The 24,070-nt window shown below is 55.2% G+C and overlaps 2 protein-coding genes across 4 annotated transcripts in view; one reads left to right on the top strand and one right to left on the bottom strand.

The window, feature by feature from the left end:
• LOC122369751 overlaps positions 1 to 20,163 on the top strand; it is a 39,230-nt gene extending 19,067 nt beyond the window's left edge. For 2 of the 3 annotated variants that reach the window (XM_043344716.1, XM_043344717.1), the window contains exons 19-35: positions 5,390 to 6,006; positions 6,495 to 6,653; positions 7,034 to 7,124; positions 7,525 to 7,660; positions 8,050 to 8,222; positions 8,523 to 8,675; positions 9,126 to 9,239; positions 9,394 to 9,568; positions 9,846 to 10,018; positions 10,344 to 10,493; positions 11,393 to 11,506; positions 11,761 to 11,971; positions 12,478 to 12,650; positions 13,003 to 13,152; positions 13,405 to 13,518; positions 13,862 to 14,242; positions 14,574 to 20,163. In XM_043344716.1, the coding sequence (XP_043200651.1) occupies positions 5,390 to 6,006; positions 6,495 to 6,653; positions 7,034 to 7,124; positions 7,525 to 7,660; positions 8,050 to 8,222; positions 8,523 to 8,675; positions 9,126 to 9,239; positions 9,394 to 9,568; positions 9,846 to 10,018; positions 10,344 to 10,493; positions 11,393 to 11,506; positions 11,761 to 11,971; positions 12,478 to 12,650; positions 13,003 to 13,152; positions 13,405 to 13,518; positions 13,862 to 14,242; positions 14,574 to 19,823 (8,334 nt within the window). In that variant the 3' untranslated portion in view covers positions 19,824 to 20,163. The remainder of the gene's footprint in view (positions 1 to 5,389; positions 6,007 to 6,494; positions 6,654 to 7,033; positions 7,125 to 7,524; positions 7,661 to 8,049; positions 8,223 to 8,522; positions 8,676 to 9,125; positions 9,240 to 9,393; positions 9,569 to 9,845; positions 10,019 to 10,343; positions 10,494 to 11,392; positions 11,507 to 11,760; positions 11,972 to 12,477; positions 12,651 to 13,002; positions 13,153 to 13,404; positions 13,519 to 13,861; positions 14,243 to 14,573) is intronic. The other variant, XM_043344718.1, reaches the window with a different exon arrangement.
• LOC122369752 (galactose-3-O-sulfotransferase 3-like) lies at positions 20,113 to 24,070 on the bottom strand. Its single transcript, XM_043344719.1, has 3 exons — positions 22,592 to 24,070; positions 21,848 to 22,106; positions 20,113 to 21,250 (listed from the first exon to the last, which is right to left on the bottom strand). Exons 1-3 carry the CDS (start codon positions 22,771 to 22,773, stop codon positions 20,477 to 20,479), a joined length of 1,215 nt encoding a protein of 404 aa, XP_043200654.1. The 5' UTR covers positions 22,774 to 24,070; the 3' UTR covers positions 20,113 to 20,476.

Raw genomic sequence — 24,070 nt, 5'->3', positions numbered from 1 at the left:
GGCTGACGGGAGAATTTTAACTATGCGCCACGCGCGGCAGCCAGCCAGCCACGTTGCCTAGCAACTGCACGCAGCGACACGAATTCGTCGGCTGACGGCCTGCCGGTCGGGGTGGGCGTCTGCAGCAATAGTGTAGCGGCGGACGGGGAAGGACGTTACTGACAGGCGTCTGTTTTTTGCATTGTTTTGGGGTTTTACTCGAGAAAGATGTCAAAAATAAGTGGGGTGTACAATCTTTTCGAATGCACAGATTCAGGATTTGCATGCAAAGTGAACGACTGTGGAGTGAAAATACGAGATTTCGGACAGAAAAAGAACGTATGTTCGAACTTAAAACGACATCTGAAGCGATCCCACCCGGACGCCTTTAAAAAAGTTACTGAAGAAGACGAACAAACTAAGAAATCACGTACTGAGCCGACGCTGAAGTCGAAGATGTCGAAGATCACTGACTTTTATAGTGCCGCGCGATTTCCGCCGAGGAACTGAAAAAAAAAATATAGTGGATCTAGTCGTGCGAGGAGGAGTGTCGCTGACCACTCTAGGCAGCGAGGCCATGCGTAATTTGATTGGGGACATGGCGTCCAAAGTGAAGTTCAGTTTGGACAGGGATTCAATTCGTGATGCGATCATGAGTGCTGCCGAAAAAAGGCGAAATGAGATCAAGGAAGAATTGCGCGGCCGCGCCTTATTCATGAAAATAGACGGCTGCACTCGACACAACCGTTCTTACCTCGGAGTAAACGTGCAGTTTTCCAAACCATCCGATTCGGGTGGAGGAATTCAAGTTCGTACGCTGGCAGTGCGCGACTGCGATGGGATCCATTCCGGTCAGCACACAAAGGACATGCTGGTTCAGATAATGTCCGATTTTGAAATATCTCATGACCAGATATTCGCGATTGTGTCTGACAACGCCGCAAACATGATAAAAACGGTGTCTCTTTTTAACCAAGAAAGTGGCGAAAGGGAAGCAGGGACGGGCACCAGCCTGGCGCCAAACGAAGACAGTCCTGACGAGCCCGATGAAGACGCGCCCGATGGAGAATCAGAAGACGAAGACGGCGACGCCGCAGACGCGCACGACGAAGACGGAGACGCAGCAGACGGAGACATGCCGGACCTCAGGGCTGCCGTCAGTGCTGCGCCGCCAACAGCCAGCCACATGAGGTGTGCTGCCCATACTCTGCAACTGGCAGTCCGAGACGGCATCAAGTAAGTGCCACTTTCTATACTTTATTTTTATAAATAAGTCTTGAAGAAATGTTCATTGATTTGTGTGCTTTCATTTTACGATTACCTACCTATTAATCGGCATATCCTGCCGGACGCCATGGCAGCTGACGTCTTAAAATGTGTTTTTTTTTTTTAACAGCGGCATTCCGTTCGTTGGTGGGAGCATTTTGTCCCCCCTCCCCTGTGTTTTTTCATGTGTTTGTTTCTGTTTGCTTCTGTGTTTGTTACGCCCACTGGAGGGAGGCAAAACCCGCCCCCCCCCCACCTGTTGATCTCCTAAGGTCAAAGGTCAGGTCACCAGGTCAGGTCAAAGTCAAAACTTTGTTTTGTACCGGATTCGAAGTTGAAGGTCGTGCTGTGACACAGTTTTAGTCTGAATCACTTCAAACTTTCAGGTTCCTATACGGAGGTGGATACCTACAAAATTTATATCTCGGATTTTCCAATTTCGTGACATCATGCAGGCATGCCCAAAAAAAGCGGCACTGCGCGCCGCCGTTTTTTTTTTAGATATTCGCGAAAAACTGGAGGGGGCGGATTTTGCTCCCCCCCCCCCTCCCTCCAGTGCGCGTGTTAATACCTATATTACTAATGTGTTATAACGGGGCGGTCAGGGAAAAAAATGAGATGACCTTAGGTTAATCATGTAAAAATATTAGGTATACAATTTGTAGCTACCTATCACTAGATCACATTAAAAATAAAACAATGTCCATTAAGCACTAGCGGGATGTCAAGCTTCGAAAAATATGTTCGAGGGTGATGTTACGTAGCCAGTGACCTGGTAACCTGACTTTTCATATTTGAAGTGAAAAGTTTCAGACAATGTGGGCAATGAATGTCGAAGAAATGTGCCAGGTTTGGTTGTACATATGGCCTATGGGCGCAATTTTTACGTTGATGGGGAAAAATCCGGGGGCTGATCTGCCCACTGGCCGTGCTGGGGTTTAACCCTCGCATGTGTAGGGGGGGGGGGGGTCGGATGGACCCCCCCCATGGTTTTTCGCGAATAACTCGCGTAAAAAGCGGCCGATCGCGACGAAACTTTCAGTACCCTCGCATTAATCAATTTTACACCTACCCTGAAAATTTCATGACCCTGACCCAAATGACCTTTGACCTGTGACCTCTTTCCCGAGACCATGTTTGGCCGGAATCGCGATTTTGCGTATGTCGGCTCGCATTAGCCGCGCGTTTGCAAGCTTTTCGTGGTTTCAAACGTTCAAACATGTGATTTGATGTTGCTCCCATACATTAGGGTGGGTGTCAAGGTCACCTGAAGGTCAGGTCAGGTCATTGACCTCTGGTGACCTCGGGTGACCTCGGTTCACTTTTTCGAGTTTTACATGTTTCTAGGCTAGTTTTTGGAGCTGAATTCGAATTTAGCAACTATTTGAACATTTACGAAGTAGTTTTGGTGACTTCGTAACATGTTACGAAGCTGTCAGAGGCGGTTGACACGTACTACGAATACCCGGCAGGACCCCTACTGGTTGACCTGACCTGACCTGACCCGACCTGGTCTAAATGCTTAAAGACCTCATCTGTGATCAAAACTAACAATATTCGTGATCAGCACCCGAAAACCCCTTAGCAGCCACACTTTACGACTTTCTAACAGGTCCCGATTTTCCCCACTTTGGGTCATTGACCTGACCTGGAAGGTCAACAAATGACCTAGGACCTTAAAATTGGGTATCATCGGCTTCCTCTCGTCACGGGCAACACGCTCGTTTTTTCCGCGAAGCTCTAGCTCGATCAGGGGCCAAACGGCAAGGGGGGGGGTCCAACCGACCCCCCCCCCTACACATTAGAAGCTGGCAAACGCCGCACACATGCGAGGGTTAAAGAAATACACGCAACTGAATCCACTTCTAATTTCGCAGGTCCGTCAGTACTCTCCTGGCAGGAGCACGGTCCGTAGTAAAGAAGCTCCGGACGCCTCATCTGGTTGCCGTCATCAAGCGCAGGGGAGCGCTGAGTCCTATCTTGGACAACGAAACGCGTTGGTCCAGCACAGGTCGGATGCTGACCAGGCTCCTGGAGCTCCGTCCGGTCGTGGAAGACCTGGGAGCTGCGAACCCGCAACTGCATCTGTCCAATGATAAGTGGCAGCAGCTGCAGAGCCTCGCAGATGCTCTGGTCGAGCCGACCGCTACTATGGCACGTCTGCAGGCTGCGGAGCTGACGCCCGGCCTCTTCCTCAAAGAGTGGAAACTCTTGAAGCGTAAGTTGGAGGCCAATGGCACGAGGCTCGCTGCTGCCATCGTTGCTGCCATGGATCGACGCCAGGGCAGGCTCTTTGAGTGTGACCTGTTCTTGGGGGCAGTGTACGTCGACCTCCGTTACCGACTTCTGCTTGATGAGGCTGATCTCAACTACGCTGAGCGGGTTTTCAACAGGATTGTCGAGCGTGAGAGCCAAATCCGCTGCCCCGAGACGTCCCACGAGGAAGGCAGCGGCGAGCCAGGAAGCCAGCAGACGGCGCGGGCAGCGAATGACGGCACTGGCAACAACGCCAGCAGCACCAGCAGCGAAGATGAGCTGGAACAGGCGCTGGACCGCCTTCAACAGCGTCGTCGGTTGACGGACGCAGAGCTGACGTCGACTCTACGTGAAGACCTGGAGAAGGTGTGACAGCTTCCCCGAGTCAAAAGCAAAGACGCGTTCGAGGCTATCTGCTCTTCATTCCCGTCTCAGGTGCGAAATGCAGCTTGTGCCTTGACGGCACTACCAGTCACGCAAGTGAGCGTCGAAAGGCTGTTTTCGGCTCTCAAGTTCATCCTGAGTGACGCGCGGTCGACAATGAAACCCGACTTGGTCGAGGCTATACTGATCCTTCGCACGAACTGGCAGTAAAGTAGCAGCGGGATACAAGATACCTACCATGCTGTGGTACTAGGCTGTGGTACTGGACATTGGTAGTCTTAGCCCGTAGGTATGTACTTATAGTAGTACTCGAGATCCGAGGCTCGAGGCTAATCTCAGAGAACCCACGTGCTATGTCGATTGAGCTCAGAATATACTTAATCGTGCTACAATTTGTTTCGTTTCAGAACAGTGGTGACGGTGGATTCCCGTGTATGGTGGGAGAGGGGGTCTTTACTCGTATTTTACAATGGGCATTACTACTACATAGCATCTGTCAAGTACGCACGTCTCAGATATGTGTAGCATTTAAAATGCATCATGAATCATTTAAAAACAGCCGAAGTCTGCCGGAGTCGGAGTCGGAGTCGGAGTCGACGAAAAAATACCGACTCCGGAGTCGAAGTCGACTCCATTGAAATGACTATCGACTCCGCAGCCCTGCTCGTCATCCACTCAATGAAATCAGCAGGTCACATTTTTAACTAGCACGGTAAATTCGTTGGGCTCTTTGCATGATGCTACACTTTCGTTACTTGTGGCGCCCGAGTCTCCTTTGCTCTGCTCGTTCGATCGGCGTTGGACGCTCTCTTTGCTCTTTCCGCCACAGGAGGTGCTTCAAACCATCGTACACACAGTCACGTCCAATGGGCACGGAGGGGTCGATCTTGAGAAGCGATGCAAGCTCCTCGACCTACTCCTCAAGGCAAGTGTAGAGGCGCTTCTAATGGTAAAACACTGGGTGACGGATCCATGAGGTATTGGGAGGTTTGAGGTCCACTCTTCGGCAATTTTCTAGTGACATCCACCGTAGTGTAGATTGGAACGCATGCTTAGCTCTGGCTTTGGACGCCTTTTTGTCGCGAAGCATTGAATCGAAGTTGCTGGTCAAAATCACGAGGACTCACGCCCGCACAAATTGTTGTTCGGTCACTTTTATTTCAACTAATCGAAGGGGAATGGAGTGCTGCTGTAGAATTCGAGCCTCGAAGAGGTGCTAAGTTCGTTGCTTCCTCCAACTAAGTAGACTCGCACAGCTTTTGTAATTTTATAGTATGCCAATCTGCGAACGATGCATGACTGTCTTCTTTGGAATATGGAAGACGCGCTTTTTGTCGTTATGCATCTGCACGTCAGAAGATAATATTTGCTTGTTCCATGCTCCCATCAGTTCAAGGTTTGTTACATTGTTCTGCAACATAACTGTTGTGACGGCAGAGTACTGTGCTAACACTGTGTTCTCGACATGCAGCTGACCAAGTGGTGTTCTCTCGTCTGTCCCCAGGACCCCAACTGGCGGGACAAGTCCACCGCGGTACCCCCACCTTCTGCCAGCTCCGGCCCCGGATGGCGGCCGTCCGACTCACGACCCAACGGTGGTCTGCGCGCCGCCGAGCGCCGCTCCTCGGGCAGCTCCGCCGCCGCCCCCTCCCCGCGGCCGCCCAAACCCTCGACCACCTCCGCCGCCGCCCCAGCCGCCCCAGAGGAGGACTCAGAGCCGCGCCTCGAGCGGTTTGTCGGGAAGATGCGGATGGACGACCCAGCAGAGTACGCGCCCGTCAGCCGCTCCTCCGCCGGTCGGGGCGACGGGGATGGCTCCAGCGGACGGCCCTCCTCCCGAGCTAACGGTGGTGACACTCGCAAACCGGCCCCGCCGGCTCCGGCCCGAGTGGAGATCCCAACCCACAGTGCCACCATCACTCGCAGGCCGGTGCCGCCGGGCGCTCCGCTGGCGGTGACACCCACCTGGGTGTCCGGCCTGGCGCGGTTCTACGTGCAGCGGTGCCCGGCCGAGCCGGAGTTTACGAGTCTGATGGAGGAGATGCAGAGGTTCTACAGCGGACTGCGGGCGGAGGATGGACAGGAGACCCAGCCGCAGACTGGACGACCGGTGGCCGCCAGGTGCGTACGGGGAGGGGAGGGAGAACGGATGGGAGTGTGTCTGGAGGGTGGGTAAGTGGGAGGCCGGGTCAGTCGAGACTGAGGGCTGAGCGATGGTTCTATTGTTTAGGAAAGAACAGGGTCTGAGACAAATTACGTACCGAATGTAGTAACTGACGGTATTGCGCGCGTGCGAACTTTTTGACGCTTTGCGGGAAGCCTTTGCAACTAGCAACTAGGCACACACTAGGTTTTTGACATCTTCCCCAAGTTATCAGATGGTGCCATCACTGGCATTGATTCTTTCTGTTCTGGATCTGATCCGACCTTACCAGCTTGTCCTAGGTTCATCGACAATCGCGTATGTAGGGACTGGTACCGTGCTCTGACCCTATTCTGACCTGTCCTGACGTACCCTGACCGTGACCCAATCTGCACGGCCGGGCCTGACCTCACTCGCCTTGACCGTTCCCTGACTTGACCCTAACCTTTCCCGGCCCGGCTCGCAGGTTCACGGACGGCGCCTGGTACCGCGCTCTGGTTCGCTCCGTCTCGCCCTCCGAGCTACGGGTACTGTTTGTTGACTACGGGAACTGCGAGGTGGTGCCCCGCCGAGAGGTCAAACGGCTCAAGGAGGAACACTGCCGGCTGCCCGCGCAGGCCTACAGGTTAGTGGATACGCGCCGGTGTCCTCTGATGACCGGAGGGGCATGGTGGGGAAAAGGAGGTGAAGGACTCGATCAAAATATGACGTAGACTTACGTGATGGAAAGTTGGCGTATTGTAATGTGAAGCTTGGCTTCACCAATCCGTCTGGATTTCCAATCGCATCAGAAGTAAGCGGGCGCGAGATGTTAAACATTACGATGTGCAGTCGCATCCCTTTCTTATGTTTGGTTTGTTGGACTTGTGATGGTAATTTGTATGGGTTCTCACTGATCTCATTTGTCTTTCTCCGTTCGTACTCTGTGAGTCATGGATCGGCCGAAGTGCGATCCACAGCACCCTGTAGGAGTCCCTGGCTGATCTCCCCGTTTGTTGCCCTCAGCTGCCGCTTCGCCGGTGTGGAGCCGGCCGGCGGACAGTGGAAGACACTCGACGAGAAACAGCTGGCCAAGTACTTCAACGGAGACATGACGGTAAGGACATAGTGACACTGGCGGGGTGAGTGTGAGACGGATCAGGCCTATTGCCCGATCTCGCCAGTCGTGGGTTGGATGTTAGGAATCAGGAAAGGGGGATGCTAGGAACGGGAACGAGTGGTGCTGGCAGCCATCCAATGGTAGTGCTAGTCTTGTTCTATATTATAAACGTTTTGCGCGTTTTGCCGGATTCTGCTGCGCTATAGCATGTGGCTTTATTGGGCTCGTCTTAATGCATTTGAGTTCTTCATTTATACAGCAAAAAACCACGACGTGATTGGCAACTCAACACCTTTGACGTGATCCGACCTGGACTCTTAGATAAAGGGTTATGTTACTCACCTCTACGTCGACCGGACGCATCTGACCCTTCTCTCTTCACGTCCTACATTTGCAGGTGACAGCGTCATCCGACGCCTCTGGCTCTGTTACTGCCGTGGAGGTGACCCTGTCGGGTCAGAAGGTCACTGACATGCTGGTGGCAGACGGCCTGGCCGTCAGACCCCAGCCCGGACAGACTCTCAAACAGCAGCGTGAGTGGTGGCGTTTGGACAGGGAAGGGAAATAAGATGCACACGAAATGTAAGATAATATGGTTGGATGTGCCAGATTGTGTTTTGTAGATAGTATAAGACGAAGTTGTTGCCAATTGGTTCGCCCGTCTTCAGAGAGGGTGACGGTATGTAATCTTGGTTGTCTCTAGTGTAGGCAATAATGCCAACAACACTGCTTAGCACCCGGACCATATTGGTGTTTCGTGAGCATGATTCAATCAGCCAGTAACTTCACCCTTTGTGTGCTCTGTTCAGAAATCGCTAACATCGCCCTGAGCCACAACCGCAGTGTCCGTACCGTACCGCACAAATGTGTCACTCTTCCGACCGATCCTGTGGTGACCGCTCTCTGGACTCTGTCCCCACAGACCTGGGTCCATTCACCGGCCTGCCAAACCCGTTCCGTTCGGGCGACAAACTGGCCGTGTTTGTGTCGTACATCGTCACTCCTGACCGACTGTACTGCCAGCTGAGTGAACGGGCCGCCGACATCGAGCAGCTCGAGACACAGATCGAAACGGCCGTGGCCGACGGAGGAAAGGTACGGATGGTGGTGGGGCTGAACGGAGCTCTTTTGTCCTTTGTTACAACTTGCTTCAGTTGTGAATATTTGATATGGCAAGTGTTCGCTGCTTGATACTGGGGTTGGCTCTTAAGTCTGTTATATAACAGCTTAAAGCATTTATTTTTGCATCTTTGCTTCCAAGGCATTCGACTGACAGGCAGTGGTTGCTCCGCTGGCCGGTCTTGTCGTGGTTTCGCCCCTTCCCTGGTGGCCGCGGTTGTTGTGTTAGCTTTTGGAGCTTTTGATCGATGTCTGTGACACCTGCTGCCTCCTCAGCTGCTGGGCGGTTCGGCTGCGGCCGGCGCCGGCTGCCTGGCTCCGTTCGACGGCTCCTTTTACCGCGGCGTGGTGGTGGAGAGGACCGGAGACGACGCCGCCGCCGTCCACTTTGTCGACTACGGGAACACGGAAACCGTGCCGGCGGCCGAGGTAAATATGTATGGTATACTGGGAGGGGGCGAAAAACGGGGACTGGACTTCTGATCCTCCCACCGTTTTGTCCATTTTCCATCAGTCAATTTCTTCTCCACGCCTCAACCCCCTGCTCCGGCCTGGACGGTCACCTTCATCAGACGCGAGCGGCTTCTCCGAAGCGGTCCCATCGTGCAGTGGGATGACCGTTGGCGGGGTTGGTCGGCCTGTCCAGTGTCCATGTGACGGCCTCAGCCCCGACGGCGCACCAGGGTGGTCGTGCGGGAGCCTAACGTCCCTCCTATTCGTTTTGTCATTTATGCTTGTGAATTTCTGTAATGCTTGACTTGTACCAACTTCCCACTAGGTGCAGGTTTATTCTCCCTGTCTAACACGTTGAATCTCCCGCTAGGCTGTTGCTGGAGTAGGTATGCCAGCTGCTGTCTAACCCGTTCTCTATCCCACCAGCTACTGGAGTGTCCCGAGTCGCTGCGTCGGCTGCCGGCCCAGGCCATCCGGCTCTCACTGACCGGGGTCCCCAAGGACCGCACCGACGACCTCACGGCACGCGCTGACCAAATGGTAAGACGCTGACGACACTAAACCAGCAGCAATGATGTGACTGGCCGAAGTCTGTCGTCCAAACGTAGCACTACGATATTCCTGCCTCTCAACCGTCAAGAATGTTTGTAGCGTGGACGTTCTACCGACCAGTGCCATAATATTCTCCTTTCAGGAGTTTGTGGCCCGCGTGGACGTCGTCTGCCCCGACCACCTGAATGTGACGCTCTTCGACGGAGAGACCAACGTGAACGTCGAGCTGGGAGCCTCGGACGTCCCGGCTCCTGCCGCTCCTGCTCCCACCCCGGCCGCTGCTCCGGCTCCGACATCTGCCGCTACGCCCCAGAAACGTGAGTACTAGTACCATAAGAACAGTGAGAAGACGTGAGTGAGTAGCAGAATATGAGTTATCGTGTCTTCATGCTAGAGGCGGATCGGTGATTTGTGAGAAGTTCACATTCGCATATTGTTTTCTATTGTTTTCTGCACCTAATTCCACCTAGCGGTTGTCACGCAGCGCAGGTGACCTTTAATCAGCTCCTGCTCCGTACCGTGCTGGTGCGTGGAGCCTTTGACCCCGTCCCCTAGCCCTGGAGCTGAATACAGTTCCACCATACTGTGTTACAGACCTGGGTCCATTCACCGGCCTGCCGAACTCGTTCCGTTCGGGCGACAAACTGGCCGTGTTTGTGTCGTACATCGTCACTCCTGACCGACTGTACTGCCAGCTGAGTGAACGGGCCGCCGACATCGAGCAGCTCGAGACACAGATCGAGACGGCCGTGGCCGACGGAGGAAAGGTACAAAATTGTTGGACGGGATGGGTTGGTTCGGTGCCCTTGATGACCCGCGGCCTGCCCAGTGCCCAGCTGAAATTAATCTTTTTTGGGTAATTTGAAAATTGGTTTGCTCGTTGTTAGGAGCTCGATGGAAGGCCAAGTTAAAAATTGAAGATAAAGTACTAATTTCCGCATATCTGATTGTTCCATGGGCACAAGTTCTACTAATTCCTTCACCACTTTGGGCCCCTGGAAGTCTCCTGTCCTGTCGCGACTGTGGCCCTGCTTTGCCAGCCGCGGTCGACAGTTGTAATGTGTGGCGCGCTCACTAGATGTCTCTCCTCAGCCGCTGGGCGGTTCGGCTGCGGCCGGCGCCGGCTGCCTGGCTCCGTTCGACGGCACCTTTTACCGCGGCGTGGTGGTGGAGAGGACCGGAGACGACGCCGCCGTCCACTTTGTCGACTACGGGAACACGGAGACCGTGCCGGCCGCACAGGTAGGACCAAGAGGCGAGGTACCGGCGCGGCGGTACAGAAAACTGTGCCACCGGTACTGGACTGGATGTCGGTGGAATGGGAGAGGGCATCGTTCCGTCGTTTCTATTCTTAGAACATTCAAATCCTTCTCCTCCACACCTCAACCCCCTGTTCCGGGCTGGACGGGCAACTTTATCTCATGCGGGAATGCCCATAAGAGCACGCCCGTAGCCGGGACGTGCGGTGAGTGCTTCGGGGGCTGGTCAGCCTGTCCTCTGAACGGACTCGGCTCTGGCGACTCACCAGGGTGCCCGCCCAGACCCATGTCTCCTCCTAATTCCTATCATCCTTCCGGTCCTGAAATGGTCTCGTCAGACCGAAAGGGGCAAGGGCCTAACCCAACAAAAAAGGGTGGGATGGGGGACCGCCAGTACGCCATTCGTGTTCTTCATTCGTCCTCGCCATCCCTGGACAAGCCCATCCGCATCCGCCGTCACGCTTCCCTCTCCGGGCTGGCGGTCGCCCCCACCGGCACCAGGTAACCGGTGTTGAGGGCACTCCTCATTGGATTACACTCTCCGGGGTGACCCTTTTTAGCTGCAGAGTGGGCTTTCCCATCAGGACATTTCCGTCCCATCGAAGGGTCTCTGCCGCTGCGGCGCGCCGTCGGTGGTCCGCACAGTCCAATCTCTCCGCCCTGTATCCCATATTATCCCATAACTCTGCAATGGCCTTGTCATTCCGAAAGAGCTTGCTGATTGCTTCTAGCAAAAATAAAACTTACATGGAATAACAGTTAATCTTGTTTCATATTTGCCTTCCAATAGGGTGCTCAAGATATCGGAACACGGTTCTCGTATTAATGTTTATTCTTCTGACATTGAAGTTTCCCCGTCTAATCGGTCGAATCTTTTGCCAGCTGCTGGAGTGTCCCGAGTCGCTGCGTCGGCTGCCGGCCCAGGCCATCCGGCTCTCGCTGACCGGGGTCCCCAAGGACCGCACCGACGACCTCACGGCACGCGCCGACCAAATGGTAAGACGATAGTCAAAGCTTGTCACAGGATGCGAGGCTTGGTGCCTGTGAATGTTGCTTCTCCACTTACGGAATATCTTCAGTTGACAGTAATGATGATCAAGAACTTTGAAGTCGCTGGGTCATCAACCAGCCGTGTTCGGCATGCCACTCGGGCTTATGTGCCTCATACTTGTATTTTGGCTTAACGTTTGCTGCTCATGAACGTCTCCACCGACCCCCTGTCTAAACCACTGACATGTTCTTTTTCACAGGAGTTTTCTGCTCGCGTGGACCTCGTCAGCGCCGACCACCTGAATGTGACGCTCTTCGACGGAGAGACCAACTTGAACGTCGAGCTGGGAGCCTCGGACGCCCCGGCCCCGGCTCCCACCCAGGCTCCGACTCCTGCCGCTCCTATCCCGACTCCGGCTTCTGTCGCTCCGAGCCCGGCACCGGCCGCTACACCATCCGCGCCTCAGAAGCGTGAGTAGTAATTGGGGTCGCGAGTATTTGTGGCATATGTGATCGGCAAGATGTACGCTAGCTGTCAATGAGCGGTGTATTTGGGCGCAAAATGACATTGTAGTCGGCGCGCCCTTAAGCCCCAATAAATAAACAATGAGCGGTGTTTTTACGTACTCACTAGGGCCGCTAAGGCGCGGTCATCCACTCAATTGCTCTCTTTTAGAGAGAATGCATCTCTCCTCTTTGGTGGGCAGAGTTCATTATAAAGAAAACATTCCACTCTTGTCACAAGGGTGGAGGGGTGTGACGTCCATGTTATTTTATCAGACCGAAATTCACGTCCTGTTTCCTGTCATTCTCATGCAGCGATACTTAGTGTAGCATTGCGCACCACTGAGCAGTCCCCACACTGTGCTGATTTAGCCAGACCGGCGTGTCAGCAGCGTCTCCACGTCTGCTTACATGCCTGGGTCCGTTAACGTTTTGTGTTCTCTCATTGACCCCGCTCTGTGTCGTTCCAACAGACCTGGGTCCATACACGGGCCTGCCGAACCCGTTCCGTTCGGGCGACAAACTGGCCGTGTTTGTGTCGTACATCGTCTCTCCTGACCGACTGTACTGCCAGCTGAGTGAACGGGCCGCCGACATCGAGCAGCTCGAGACACAGATCGAGACGGCCGTGGCCGGCGGCGGAAAGGTACGGATGGCGAAGGGACTGAGAGGGTCACTAGCCTGCTTTTTTCGCGAAGGCTTCGGTAAAAAAAGTAAATGTGTGGTTTGGCAGAGGTGTGTCCGTTACTGGCCGGGGCTCGAGTAAAGATTATAATTCAATATTGATGAATGGCGTTTTCACCCTCGTCTCTAATGTTATCATGTTTCTATGGCTTTTTTTGGAGAGGGAAAATACTAATACTGTTTAATCTGCTTTGGACCCTGCCTCAGTGTCCGGTAGTGTCGTAATTTCGCCCCTTCCCTGGCGGTCGCGGTTGTTAGTGACTAGTGTTAGTCTATGAATCGCTCGCTAGATGTCTGAATCTTGTCCCCCTTAGCCGCTGGGCGGTTCGGCTGCGGCCGCCGCCGGCTGCCTGGCTCCGTTCGACGGCACCTTTTACCGCGGCGTGGTGGTGGAGAGGACCGGAGATGACGCCGCCGTCCACTTTGTCGACTACGGAAACACGGAAACCGTGCTGGCGGCTGAGGTAAGGGGCGGGGACCCCTGGTAGATAGGTAGTTTGCTATTGAACTAGCACAATGCCTCCTTTGCCCCTTTTCCGTCAGCAGCTGCTGGTGAAATCTTGTTTCCGGAGTCTTTATCTTGTTTATGTTTGTTTGCTTGTTTCCTTAATTGGAATTTATGACGTCGTAAAGAATATTGGCAAACTAACAATGTGTATCTTTCTACAATTATAGTGTCTTGTCTGACCCGTCTGACCCAGTGAATCTCCCACCAGCTACTGGATTGTCCCGAGTCGCTTCGGCGGCTGCCGGCCCAGGCCATCCGGCTCTCACTGACCGGGGTCCCCAAGGACCGCACCGACGACCTCACGGCACGCGCCGACCAAATGGTAAGACGGAGATGTGATCTTAGTGTTCAGGACTGTCATACCCGAAGTTAGCTTTAGGTTTATTTACTTTGCAGCACTAGCTTTGCGGTGATCAGTCATTCAGTGAGGCGCAGAATGCAGTTTGACTGGATGATTGAGAGATCCCGGATCCTGGCCGCACCGTCTTTCATCTTTTTTTTTCCTGGAACCGAATATAATGCTTAGGTATAACTTCATATAAGGCCCAAGGACGGGGAACTCGTTAAGCTCTGTTGTATGAAGTGTGCCTTGTGGACCTTGCGCTCTGGTCGTACCTTGTGGACATTTTTACCAACCTCGTACTGACTGACATGTTCCTCTTCAGGAGTTTTCTGCTCGCGTGGACCTCGTCAGCTCCGACCACCTGAATGTGACGCTCTTCGACGGAGAGACCAACGTGAACGTCGAGCTGGGAGCCTCGGCCACCCCGGCTCCTGCCGCTCCGGCCCCGGCTCCTGCCGCTCCGGCCCCGGCTGTGGCTCCCGCCGCTCCGGCTCCCACCGAGCCCCAGAAGACAGTGACGGCGCCCCAGGCGGAGCAGCCCTCGCCGGCTCCGGAGACTCGTCCGGTGGCTGTGTCCTTCACGGTGTCTCCGGGCGAGTTTTACGTGCAGGACGCGGCGGCGGCCGATCAGCTGGACGAACTGATGGCCCGTCTGGAGACTGAGTACACCAAGCTGGCGGACGGCGAGCGAGCTGTCAACGAGGTGAGTCTCCTGATCGGCCGGCCGGCCAGGCTGGGCACTGGGGTCTTTTGAGGCAATTTTCCGACATTAGCCTGCAGACATTGTAGACAGATTGTCTGCGCAGTTTGCTAAATATGAGTGTTTCATGTCAATGAAGGGAAATATGATTAAATGCTTACCGCTTATAATTTCCTCGGATCGGGTTGAAACTTTTAACAGGCATTTTGATTGTTCCACTCCGCTCAAGTGTTCTGTGTTTTTCATCGAAGCCCAATCACCTACAATGTACTCGTGCGTATCTCAGTAACAGCCGTGTTCAGTTTCACACCCAGCGTGTCCTGTGCCCTGACAGGTGCAGCCGGGAGACCTGTTGGCGGCGCCTTTCTCAGAGGACGGCGCATTCTATCGTGCGCGTGTGCTGGCCGCCGACTCCGCCGACACCTCCCAACTACACCTCCAATTCATCGACTACGGCAACAGCGAGCGGTGCGCGCGCTCCGCCTGCCGCCTGCTCACACCGCCTCTCCTGGCTCCGGCACCGTTTGCTCAGCGGTGCCGGCTGGCGGGCGCTGCGGCCCCGGCCTGCGGCTGGACGGCGGAAGCGGCGGCGGCTCTGGATACGCTGACAGGCGCGCCGGATGGCCAGGCGAAAATGGTGACTGTGAGCGGCGCCGGCGACTGCTGGACGGTGAAACTGATCGGACTCGGCGGCGAGGATGTGGCCAAGGCTCTGGTAGAGGCCGGGCATGCGACTGAGGAGAGAGAGAAGAGTGACGAGAAGGTAACTGATGCTCCGACAGAGAGAGTAGAGGAGGCGCCGCGGGCTGAACCACCGGCGGAAGTGGCGAGTCTAACTGACCTGGTGCCGGGCCATTCAGCGGCAGTCGCCGTGTCCTTCTCCGTGGGTCCCTGCGAGTTCTGGGTGCAGCTGCTGTCCAACTCTGCGCGCCTGGATACCCTGGCCGAGGCCCTGGAGGCGGCCGGTGAGCTGGAGCCGAGCGGCGAGCTGCCTGTAGCCGAGAGTCCCGCCGCCGGTCAGCTGGTGGCCGTCAGGTACTCGGTAGACTGCGCCATGTACCGCGCCCGACTCCTGCCCGACTCCGACTCTGCCGAGTCGCGCCGAGTCCTGTTCGTTGATTACGGTAACACGGAGTCGGTGCCGGTTGGTGAGCTGCGCTGTCTGCCGCCGCAGCTGACAGAAGAGCCACTCCTGGCAGCGCGCTGCTCTCTGCCGCTGCGGGTGACGGAGGGTGCAGAGACTGCAGCTGCCGAGCGATTTGTCGAGCTAGCCGACAGCGAGCTGGAACTACAGATGACCCTAGTCGCCGCGGGAGACCCTGCGATCGTGACGCTGTCACACGAGGGCCGTGACTTGGCCGGAGTACTGGTGGAAGAGGGACTGGCCGTGCCCGTGGAGATGACACAGAAAACGGAAGAGACCCGTGAAGACAAGACAACAGACACTGATGGTGACGCGAAGGTGAACCAGAATCAAGAGAACACGGGTGATCCGGCGGCAGAATCCCGACTGGATGATCCCGGGGATCACGAGGTGTTTGTGTCGCACGTCAACTCGCCACTCGAGTTCTACGTCCAGTCTCCCGACACGACCGCTCTGGATGATCTGATGGAACGCCTGGCGGCCGCGGCTGCTTCCCTGGCGCCCGCCGAGCCGCCGTTCGAGCCAACTGACCTGCTGGCGGCGCCTTTCTCCGAAGACGAAGCCCTGTACCGCGCCCGGGTGGTGTCCACCAGCGACGACCGCGCTCGGGTTCAGTTTGTCGACTACGGTAACGGTGAGGAGGTGGAAGCGGCAGCTCTGCGCCGCCTGCCGGCCGAGCTCAGCGAGTTACCCCCACAGGCGCTCCGCTGCCGCCTGCCAGTAGAGGCGTGCGCCGCCTCTGCCGTCGGCCGGCTCCGCGAGCTGACAGAAGAGGGCGCTCGCCTGAGGCGTCTGGCCGCGTCCGCCGACGCGGACGGCCCGGTGGCGCTGGTGCGTTTAACGGTCGACGGACGAGACGTGGCCGAGACACTGGCCGCGGACGGGCTCTGCCGACTGGCCCGGCGTCTGACACTGCCGCCGGCACTGATGCCACAGCTCGATACAGACATGGAAGCATCCGTGACGTTTGTGGGTACAGAAGAGGTGTTTGTGATGCTCTCTGATGACCGGACTGCCCTCGGGGAACTGCGACAACTGATCGCCGAGCTGTATGGTGACGCCGATCCGCCGCCTCCTCTGGCCGCCCCGGCTGCTAGCGACCTGTGCGTGGTCCAGGATACGAACGGAGGCTGGAACCGCGCCACTGTCCTGACGGTTGGCGCTGAGAACACGGCACGCGTGCGACTGGTCGACACCGGCTACATCCTCGAGGGTGTGGCTCTGTCTGATCTGCGGCAGCCACTGCAGGCCGTGGCGCTACCGCCGCCGCTGGTACATCGCTGCCACCCGGCGCCGGACTGTGACAGTCCTCGGCTGGCGGAGGCGAGCTCTTTGGACGGGTTAGTCACCGTTCGATTTACGGCTGACGGAGATCGTCTGATGTTGCACCTCGTCACCGCCGGGACTCCTGCCGCGCCAGAGGTGTCCTCCGCCGGACAAACGACCGAACAGCCCGCCGCTGAGGAGGGCACGTCTCCTGCCTCGCCGGAGGTGTCCGCTGTTGGACAGACGAGCGAAGAGCCCGCCTCTGAGGAGGGCACCACGACGGAACGTCAGGAAGATGAGTCGGACTCCGCCGCGACTCCGCGCGGACGACAGTACCGCGATGAGAAGATCGTACCCGGTCAGATTTCGTTCTCACTGATTGTCCCACCGACGCTGAAGGAAGAGGAACCTGCCCGTGACTCCCAAGTTGACCAGCCGACCCCTGCGCCGGCCCCGGCGGAGCAGCTGACCCCTGCCCCGGCTCCTGCGGAGCAGCTGACCCCTGCACCCGTCCCCCCGGCAGAAACGCAGGTCGCCACGGCTCCTGACGGTACCCCACTCGGTCGGCGCATCAGTCATGAGTTCAAGATCGTGCCCGGTCAGATCTCGTTCAGTCTTCTGTCTGAGCCGGAGACGAGGGAAGGCTCTGAGCCAACGGCGGACGAGTGCTCGGCTGGTGAGAAGAGCCAGTCCGTAGACGGAGTGGAAGACGCCGGGGAGATCGATGTTGAGACTTCGAAGACTGAGAGTGCTGCTCCGGCCGAGGATGGTGGAGTGGAGGCCGATGCTGTCGCAGAGGCTATGCCAGAAGACGCTGAGATCGAGGCTGTGCCAGAGGACGCTGCGGTAGAGGCTACGCCGGCAGATGCGGCTGAGGTCGGGGCTGCGTCAGCAGATGCTGCGGCAGAGGCTATGCCAGCAGATGCTGCGGCAGAGGCTACGCCAGCCGACGCTGAGGTTGAGACTACGCCAGCTGTCGCTGAGACAGAGGCTAAACCGGAAGACGCTAAAGTCGAGGCTACGCCAGCTGTCGCTGAGGTCCAGGGTATGCCAGAAGACGCTGCATCTGAAGCTGAGGCGGCAGAGGCTATGCCAACAGACGCTGAAGCCGAGGCTACGCCAGCCGACGCCGAGGCCGAGGCTACGCCAGCGGGCGTCGAAGTATCGCCGATAGGTGGTGAAGTTGAAGTCAAATCCCCTCCAGTGGAAGCTGGGCTCGAAACTACGTCAGTGGAAGCTAATGCTGACGTTACGCTGTCAGACCCTGAAGCCGAGGGTTCATCCGCCGCCGTGGCTGAGGCGGGGCTGGTGACAGTCGAAGCTGAAGAGGAGTTTGTATCAGCGGATGAAAACGATGATATGATCCTGGTAGTGTCGGAGGAGGATGACACACCTCCCGGAACGGAAGCCGAGGCCGTGACAACTGACGGCAAGCTGAATGTGAAACCATGTGAGACGGGATCTGCCGAGGTGGAGTCTGCTGTGTCAATGACCGAACCTACACCAGTTGAGGCTACACCAGCCGAGACCGAGATTGCACTAGCCGAGTGTACACCAACCGAGGCTACGCCAACAGAGTCTGTGCCGGCTGAGACTACGCCAGCCGAGCCCACACCAGCCGAGAGTGTCCCAGTCGAGGCTACGCCAGACCAGACTCGACCGACCGAGCTTACACCAGCCGAGGCTGCACCAACTGAGTCTGAGTGTACGCCAGCCGAGTGTACACCATCCGAAGCTGTACCAACCGAAGCTGCACCAACCGAAGCTGCACCAGTCAAGAGTGCACCAGCTCGGGCTACACCAGCTGAGAGTACACCAACCGAGAGTGCACCTGCAGCCGAGACTGCACCAGCCGAGCCCTCGGCGAAGACGACACAACCGGAGACTCTGGCAGAGACTACATCACCTGAGGCTGTGGCAGAGGCTAACGAGGCTGTAGCAGAGGCTACCACAGTCGAGGCTGTGATCGAGGCTACTCCAACAGAGGCTTCAACGGAGGACGCCTTAGATGTTGCTGTGATCAGCGCTTCTGAGGCTATATTTAAGCCAATGCTGATGGAGGTTGCAACAGAAGCCGCTCCTGAGGCTGCCACAGAAGCCGATCCTGAGGCTGTGACTGGAGCTGCCCCTAAAGCTGTGACCGAGCTAGCTGTCCGAGTGGAGACTGTGATTGAAGCCGCTCCTGAACTTGTAACTGGGGTTGCTTCTGAGGCTGTGACCGACGCCACTCCTGAGACGGTAACGGAAACTTCCACGGAGGCTGTGCTGGAAAGCGCTCCCAAAGCTTTGACTGAGGCTGCTCCCGAGACTGCGACGTCGGCTACTAGTGAGACCCTGGCGCCGGCCCCCAAAGCCGAAGCCTCACCAGTGGCAGGACATGCCTCAATGGACGCCAAAGTGACAACGAATGAAGACGCGACTAGTGCAGTCTCCGACAAAGAAGACGTCAAGCCGCTGACGGTAGAGACGGCTGAGGAGGGCACTGAGCCTCGGCCGGCGCGGGAGACTGAAGAAACCGTCGCTGATGTCCAAGAAGAGCCTGTGGTGTTTGTCTCTGACACCCTGGATAATGCAGTCGAGGATCAAGTCCGGTCACCGGACGGACAAGAGGAGACAGCCGCGGTGGCTGGTGGGCATGATGAACCAGCAAAGTTCACTGAACGGCCGGACGATCCCTCCGAGAAGACCGTCGAGACTTCAGAGAAGCCGGCTCAACCATCAGGCGAGACTGTCACGTCCTCGACAGAAGAGCGCACCGAACCATCTGTTGAGCCCGTCAGTGCCTCAGGGCTTCCCATCGAACCCATCAAGACCGCAAAACCTACAGACGAGTCGGCTACAACCAAGGAAAAGGTAAACCCTAAACCCTCCAAAGAGTCTCCAATGCTCGCTGATGACTCCAAAGAGTCTCCAGTGCTCGCTGATGACTCCAATGAGTCCCCAGCGTGCGCCGACGACTCCAAAGAGTCTTTGGTGCTCGCCGACGCCCCGGCGGAAGCTTCCGCTGGAGACCCCTCCGCGCACTCCGCGGAGACCGTAAAGCCCTCGCCGGAGCTGCTGAAGGGCGCCGCCGCCGGCCGGCAGGGCGCAGGCGATTCGTCCTCCGAGGCACGCCGGCCCACGGAGGTCGGCACTGATACCGTATCGGACAGCGGTGACGCGGACTGTGTGTGAACCGAGGACAGTGAAAGGGCTCCCAGTGCCGGTGAGTGAACGGGGCTCCCGCCTGCCCCGCGGACCGAGGGACTGACGAGTGATGGAGAGGGGCGGGCACATTGCGAGCTTAGTGTGTTCTCGTTGATTGATATGAAGGCGTTCGGTTAGTCCAGAAGTGCTTTGATGAGGGCCGCGGAGGCTGTGTATATATAGCGGCGCATTGATAGTCACTGCTCGAGTCCTGAGTGTTTGCGGTTCATGCTTCAGGGAATGGAGTACAAAGGCAGGCAGTGCATATACATAGAACTGTTAACCAAGATTTGTATTTTGTTAAAAATAAAACAAAACGTTTTCTGCACGTCTCGTGTTCATTGAATGGATAACAACGGAACTGCGCATTAGAGTAATCTATAGGATGCGGAATAAAAATCACTGTCAGTTGCTTTTATTGCGGGTGGTAGCGGCACATCACTTTGGCAAACTACCGACATCTTGATCTCCTTGATCAGTCTACTGATGATCGTATCGATGTTAGTCTTTCTTTGGTGGTGAGCTCTGACCTCTTCAGTGTCCCCTGACGAACTTGGCCGAGCTGTACGTCAATACTGGGGCCGCGTTGTACAACCTTTCCAAATACGGGTCACACTGCGTCGGGCATTGGGGACACATCACTACCTGACTGGCCAGTTTTTAGCGAGCAGTTTATCCCAGAAGTGAGAGCGGTGCGCCTCCCACTCCTGTTCCATTCTGATATGCTCCGTGTAGGTGATCTCGTGCGTGAACAGCCGTGAACACATCCAGACGTGTCTCTGTGCGTCCGAGGTCCCTCGGGGAGGCAGCGGGGACTGATCACCGGGCCAGTTCCACTTCCACCCGCGGCACTGAGCCGCCCAGTGCTGCACCCGCGCGCGCAGCGTGGCCAGGCCGGCGCGTATGTGTGCCGTCCCGTAGTCCCTCAGCTGCTGTCTCAGCCGCTGATAGAAGTGGTGGTAGACGGCCGTATCTATCTGCAGATGGTGCCGCAGCTGCCGCCGAAGCGTGCCGTTGTGTGTGGCAGCCGAGCGCAGCCAGGGTGGCCGCGCGTTGTGTCTAAACACCACAACATCGTCCCATTCCAGACAGAGACGGTATTTGAGCAGGACGAGCGACTCGTCCAGCAGTTCGGCGATGAGGACGAGATCGAAGCGTTGGTGCAGCTGGGTGAGGGTGTCACCCAGCAGCTGGTCGTCTGACATCAGGGTCCGCACGTCCAGACCCAGGTCGAACGACATCTGGTTGGGGCGGAAATGGGTGATCCCCAGCGGCTCGTACTGGGTGGTGGAGGCGGCGAACTCCGCCAGCGTCATGTTCCACACCTCCTGTAGCCGGTAGTACTCGAACATGGAGATGAACTGGTCGGCCGGCCGGCGCAGCACGGCCAGCCAGGTGGCGTTGGGACCGAGCACCTGTCAGTGGGGCAGGGTGGGTTATGGAGGGGCAGGGTTGCATCATTCTGAGCAACAGGGTGGCGAACGGCCGAGTGAAGGACGGTCTACAGCCTAGAAACGAGATAACAAGGCATACGCTAGCAACTTGGGTCTACGCTTCTACGGTGTGACTTTATGAACAAAACAACTTTTTTATCATGTCAGTGACTGATAAGGCCTAACCCAACTGCATGTTCACATTCATTTTTCACCTTCCAGCTCTGCAGCCCCAGCTAACTCTTAAGGCCTGGCTACACTATGCGTTTTCTGCGTGCGTTTTTTGCGGGTTTGCGTTTTTTGCCTAATATCGTTGTAGAAAAAAGTAAAAAATAATATAATTTTTACATTAGTTATATGCAGAAGTTAATATAACTCATATTTTTACTAAAATTGAATATAAAAAACATCACATAAACGTAATATCATTTATTTTTCTAGAACGATATTACGCAAAACCCGCAAACACGCAAAAAACGCACTCAGAAAACGCATAGTGTAGCCAGGCCTTTATGCCGTCGTGCGCCACGAGAAGCAGCTGGTGAATGCCCCGGACCCCGTGATCGCCGTGTCACTGACCTTCATGACCTGTTCCTGGTCGAGTCTCAGATGGTGCGCCATCAAGCGGTAGGTGGTGTTGTGCGCGCCCAGAGGCCGGTGCACCATATGCGCTCTGAAGTGCCGGGGGTGACCGAAGTAGTTTCCCGTCTCCGGCAGCGCCACCGGCATGTCCAGCCGTTCGGCCAGGCGGAACAGCATGTTCTGGATGCTGCTGCTGGCGCACTTGTGCACCTTCAGGAAGAAGATGGCCGATGGAGGGTGGCAGACGAACATGTGCCTGAGGGGGAGAGAAAGACAGGTTAGCCACGAGAGTACGAATTAGTCGAGCAATCTTGGGCTAGCACTGGGATCATTGTTAGCGTGCTGATGTAGCTTTGATAGCTAAACTTAACACAGAGATGGTGAATCACAAGTCGGTTCTGGCTATTTCTGATATTTGTGTCGTGACACGGCTGCGACACCCAAAACTGTTTGATATATTCCCGGCCCCTCAGCTGCAGCGAGCTGTCCTACTGACGACTGCTCTGCAGCGCGGTGCCCTAAGCAATATGGTGATGATACATGATGTAAACATCGGCTCGTAATTGCTCAACTCGGTCTGCGACTTTAATCTAAAAGATTGTAGCGTAGGTAAACAAGCATTAAATTATTTGCTGCCAATGTTCAATAGACGTCTCGTGATACTGGGTTATTATTCCTACTCATATTATATATATTATATATATTATAGGCACTCATTTGGGACGTTTCCTCAAAACTTACTCGTCATTTTCTTCCAGCTCGAATGCGTAGAAGATGGTCAAAAGTGCAACGAAGACCGACAGCACGCATACCAGAGTAGCGAACGCCTTTCTTCTCTGCGTCACAAAGCCTTTTGTCGTGCTTGCTGTTACCTTAGGACCATTTTTCGACTTAGTCTTGGTAGACTTCAGAGTTGTTGACATTTTCTCGATTCTGTAGGGTGGATAACGAATTTGCTCCGACTATTCGTCGCTCACATGTGATCAACTCACTTTAACGGTGTTTAACAATGATTAAGAAATCATGTGAGCAATGACGTTTTGTCTAGGTCTTTTAAACGCATGGGACTATTTTCTCATATATGATGCGCTACTTTATTCGAGTTAATTTTCAGTTGCAAAGCTTACCTTAAGTTTTACTATTTACTGCAAAGCGATGATGAAAAGCGGTGAAGCCGCAGAGGTCACTCCGGCTTCATGCTTCGCAAATTAATTGAGTTTGCTGCTGGAAAGCTGAGTTGAAAGTAATGCACGGGCTGAACTGCTGCAGAACACCTGCGAGCTTGGGACCGTCCTACAAGTTGCTTACAATCCAACTACAATCGACGGACGATTGCAATCACGAATACGTTCGAAAGTTGCGAGTAGTAATGTAGTCCTACGATCATTTTAATTGCTCGAATTCTTTGTAAGAAAGTCCGGTATTGTAAGCGATGTTCGAGTCCTTGCGTTGACAGAGCGAAACGGCTCTTAAATCGTGTTAGATCTGAAGTTTAATAGTTTTGCGTGTATTCATACGGAAAACGTTCCACAATATGCTATAATGACTCCGGTAATCGCGCTCGTCGTTATTTCTAGGAATGTTTGTAATGAGAAGCGTTGTGGTTATTCGAAGAAAAAGAAAAGTGTTAAATTTGCAAGAGCATTTGCAGTCGTGCTCTTTGCCAGCTTTCTGCGTTCTACGACGGCCTTCTCAGTCATCGGAACGGCGCACTGGAGTCCAGCATTGATCGACGAAGCCCCCGAGCGACTGTGGAACAGCACTCTGTTTGAAACGTTGCCGACCCATCTAGCTTATTATAAACTGCAAAACGAAACATTTCGACCGAACGACACAACTTCGGCGCTGCTGGCTGTAGAAGATCTCACATGTTTGAATTTCACACGAATGTCCGTATCGGTGCAGAAGTGTCGTGATCCGTGGACAATCTGTACGACTCTGGATAAGACGGAATCACTCGTATTCACTTCTTCTGAGTCGGGGCAAAAGCAAATATTTTCATCCCCAGTGTCCGCGCTGGGTATTGCGGCATCAATTTTAGCTTCTCTGGGACTTCGATACGAGCTAAACAGAATGGATCGCGACGAATACATACAGCTTCGACTGGAAATGCTGAGATATGATTTGATGAATCCGAACACACTGCCTGAACGAATGTTTGGCTCTCAGCTGTTTGTGAAATGTGCGAGCATCGATACCCGAAATCCTTTCGATTACTTC

Source organism: Amphibalanus amphitrite, unplaced genomic scaffold, assembly GCF_019059575.1.
Source record: "Amphibalanus amphitrite isolate SeventyFive unplaced genomic scaffold, NRLGWU_Aamphi_draft 001068F_arrow, whole genome shotgun sequence".
Taxonomy (NCBI): Eukaryota; Metazoa; Arthropoda; class Thecostraca; order Balanomorpha; family Balanidae; genus Amphibalanus; species Amphibalanus amphitrite.
This window is presented reverse-complemented; position numbering and strand designations above follow the sequence as displayed.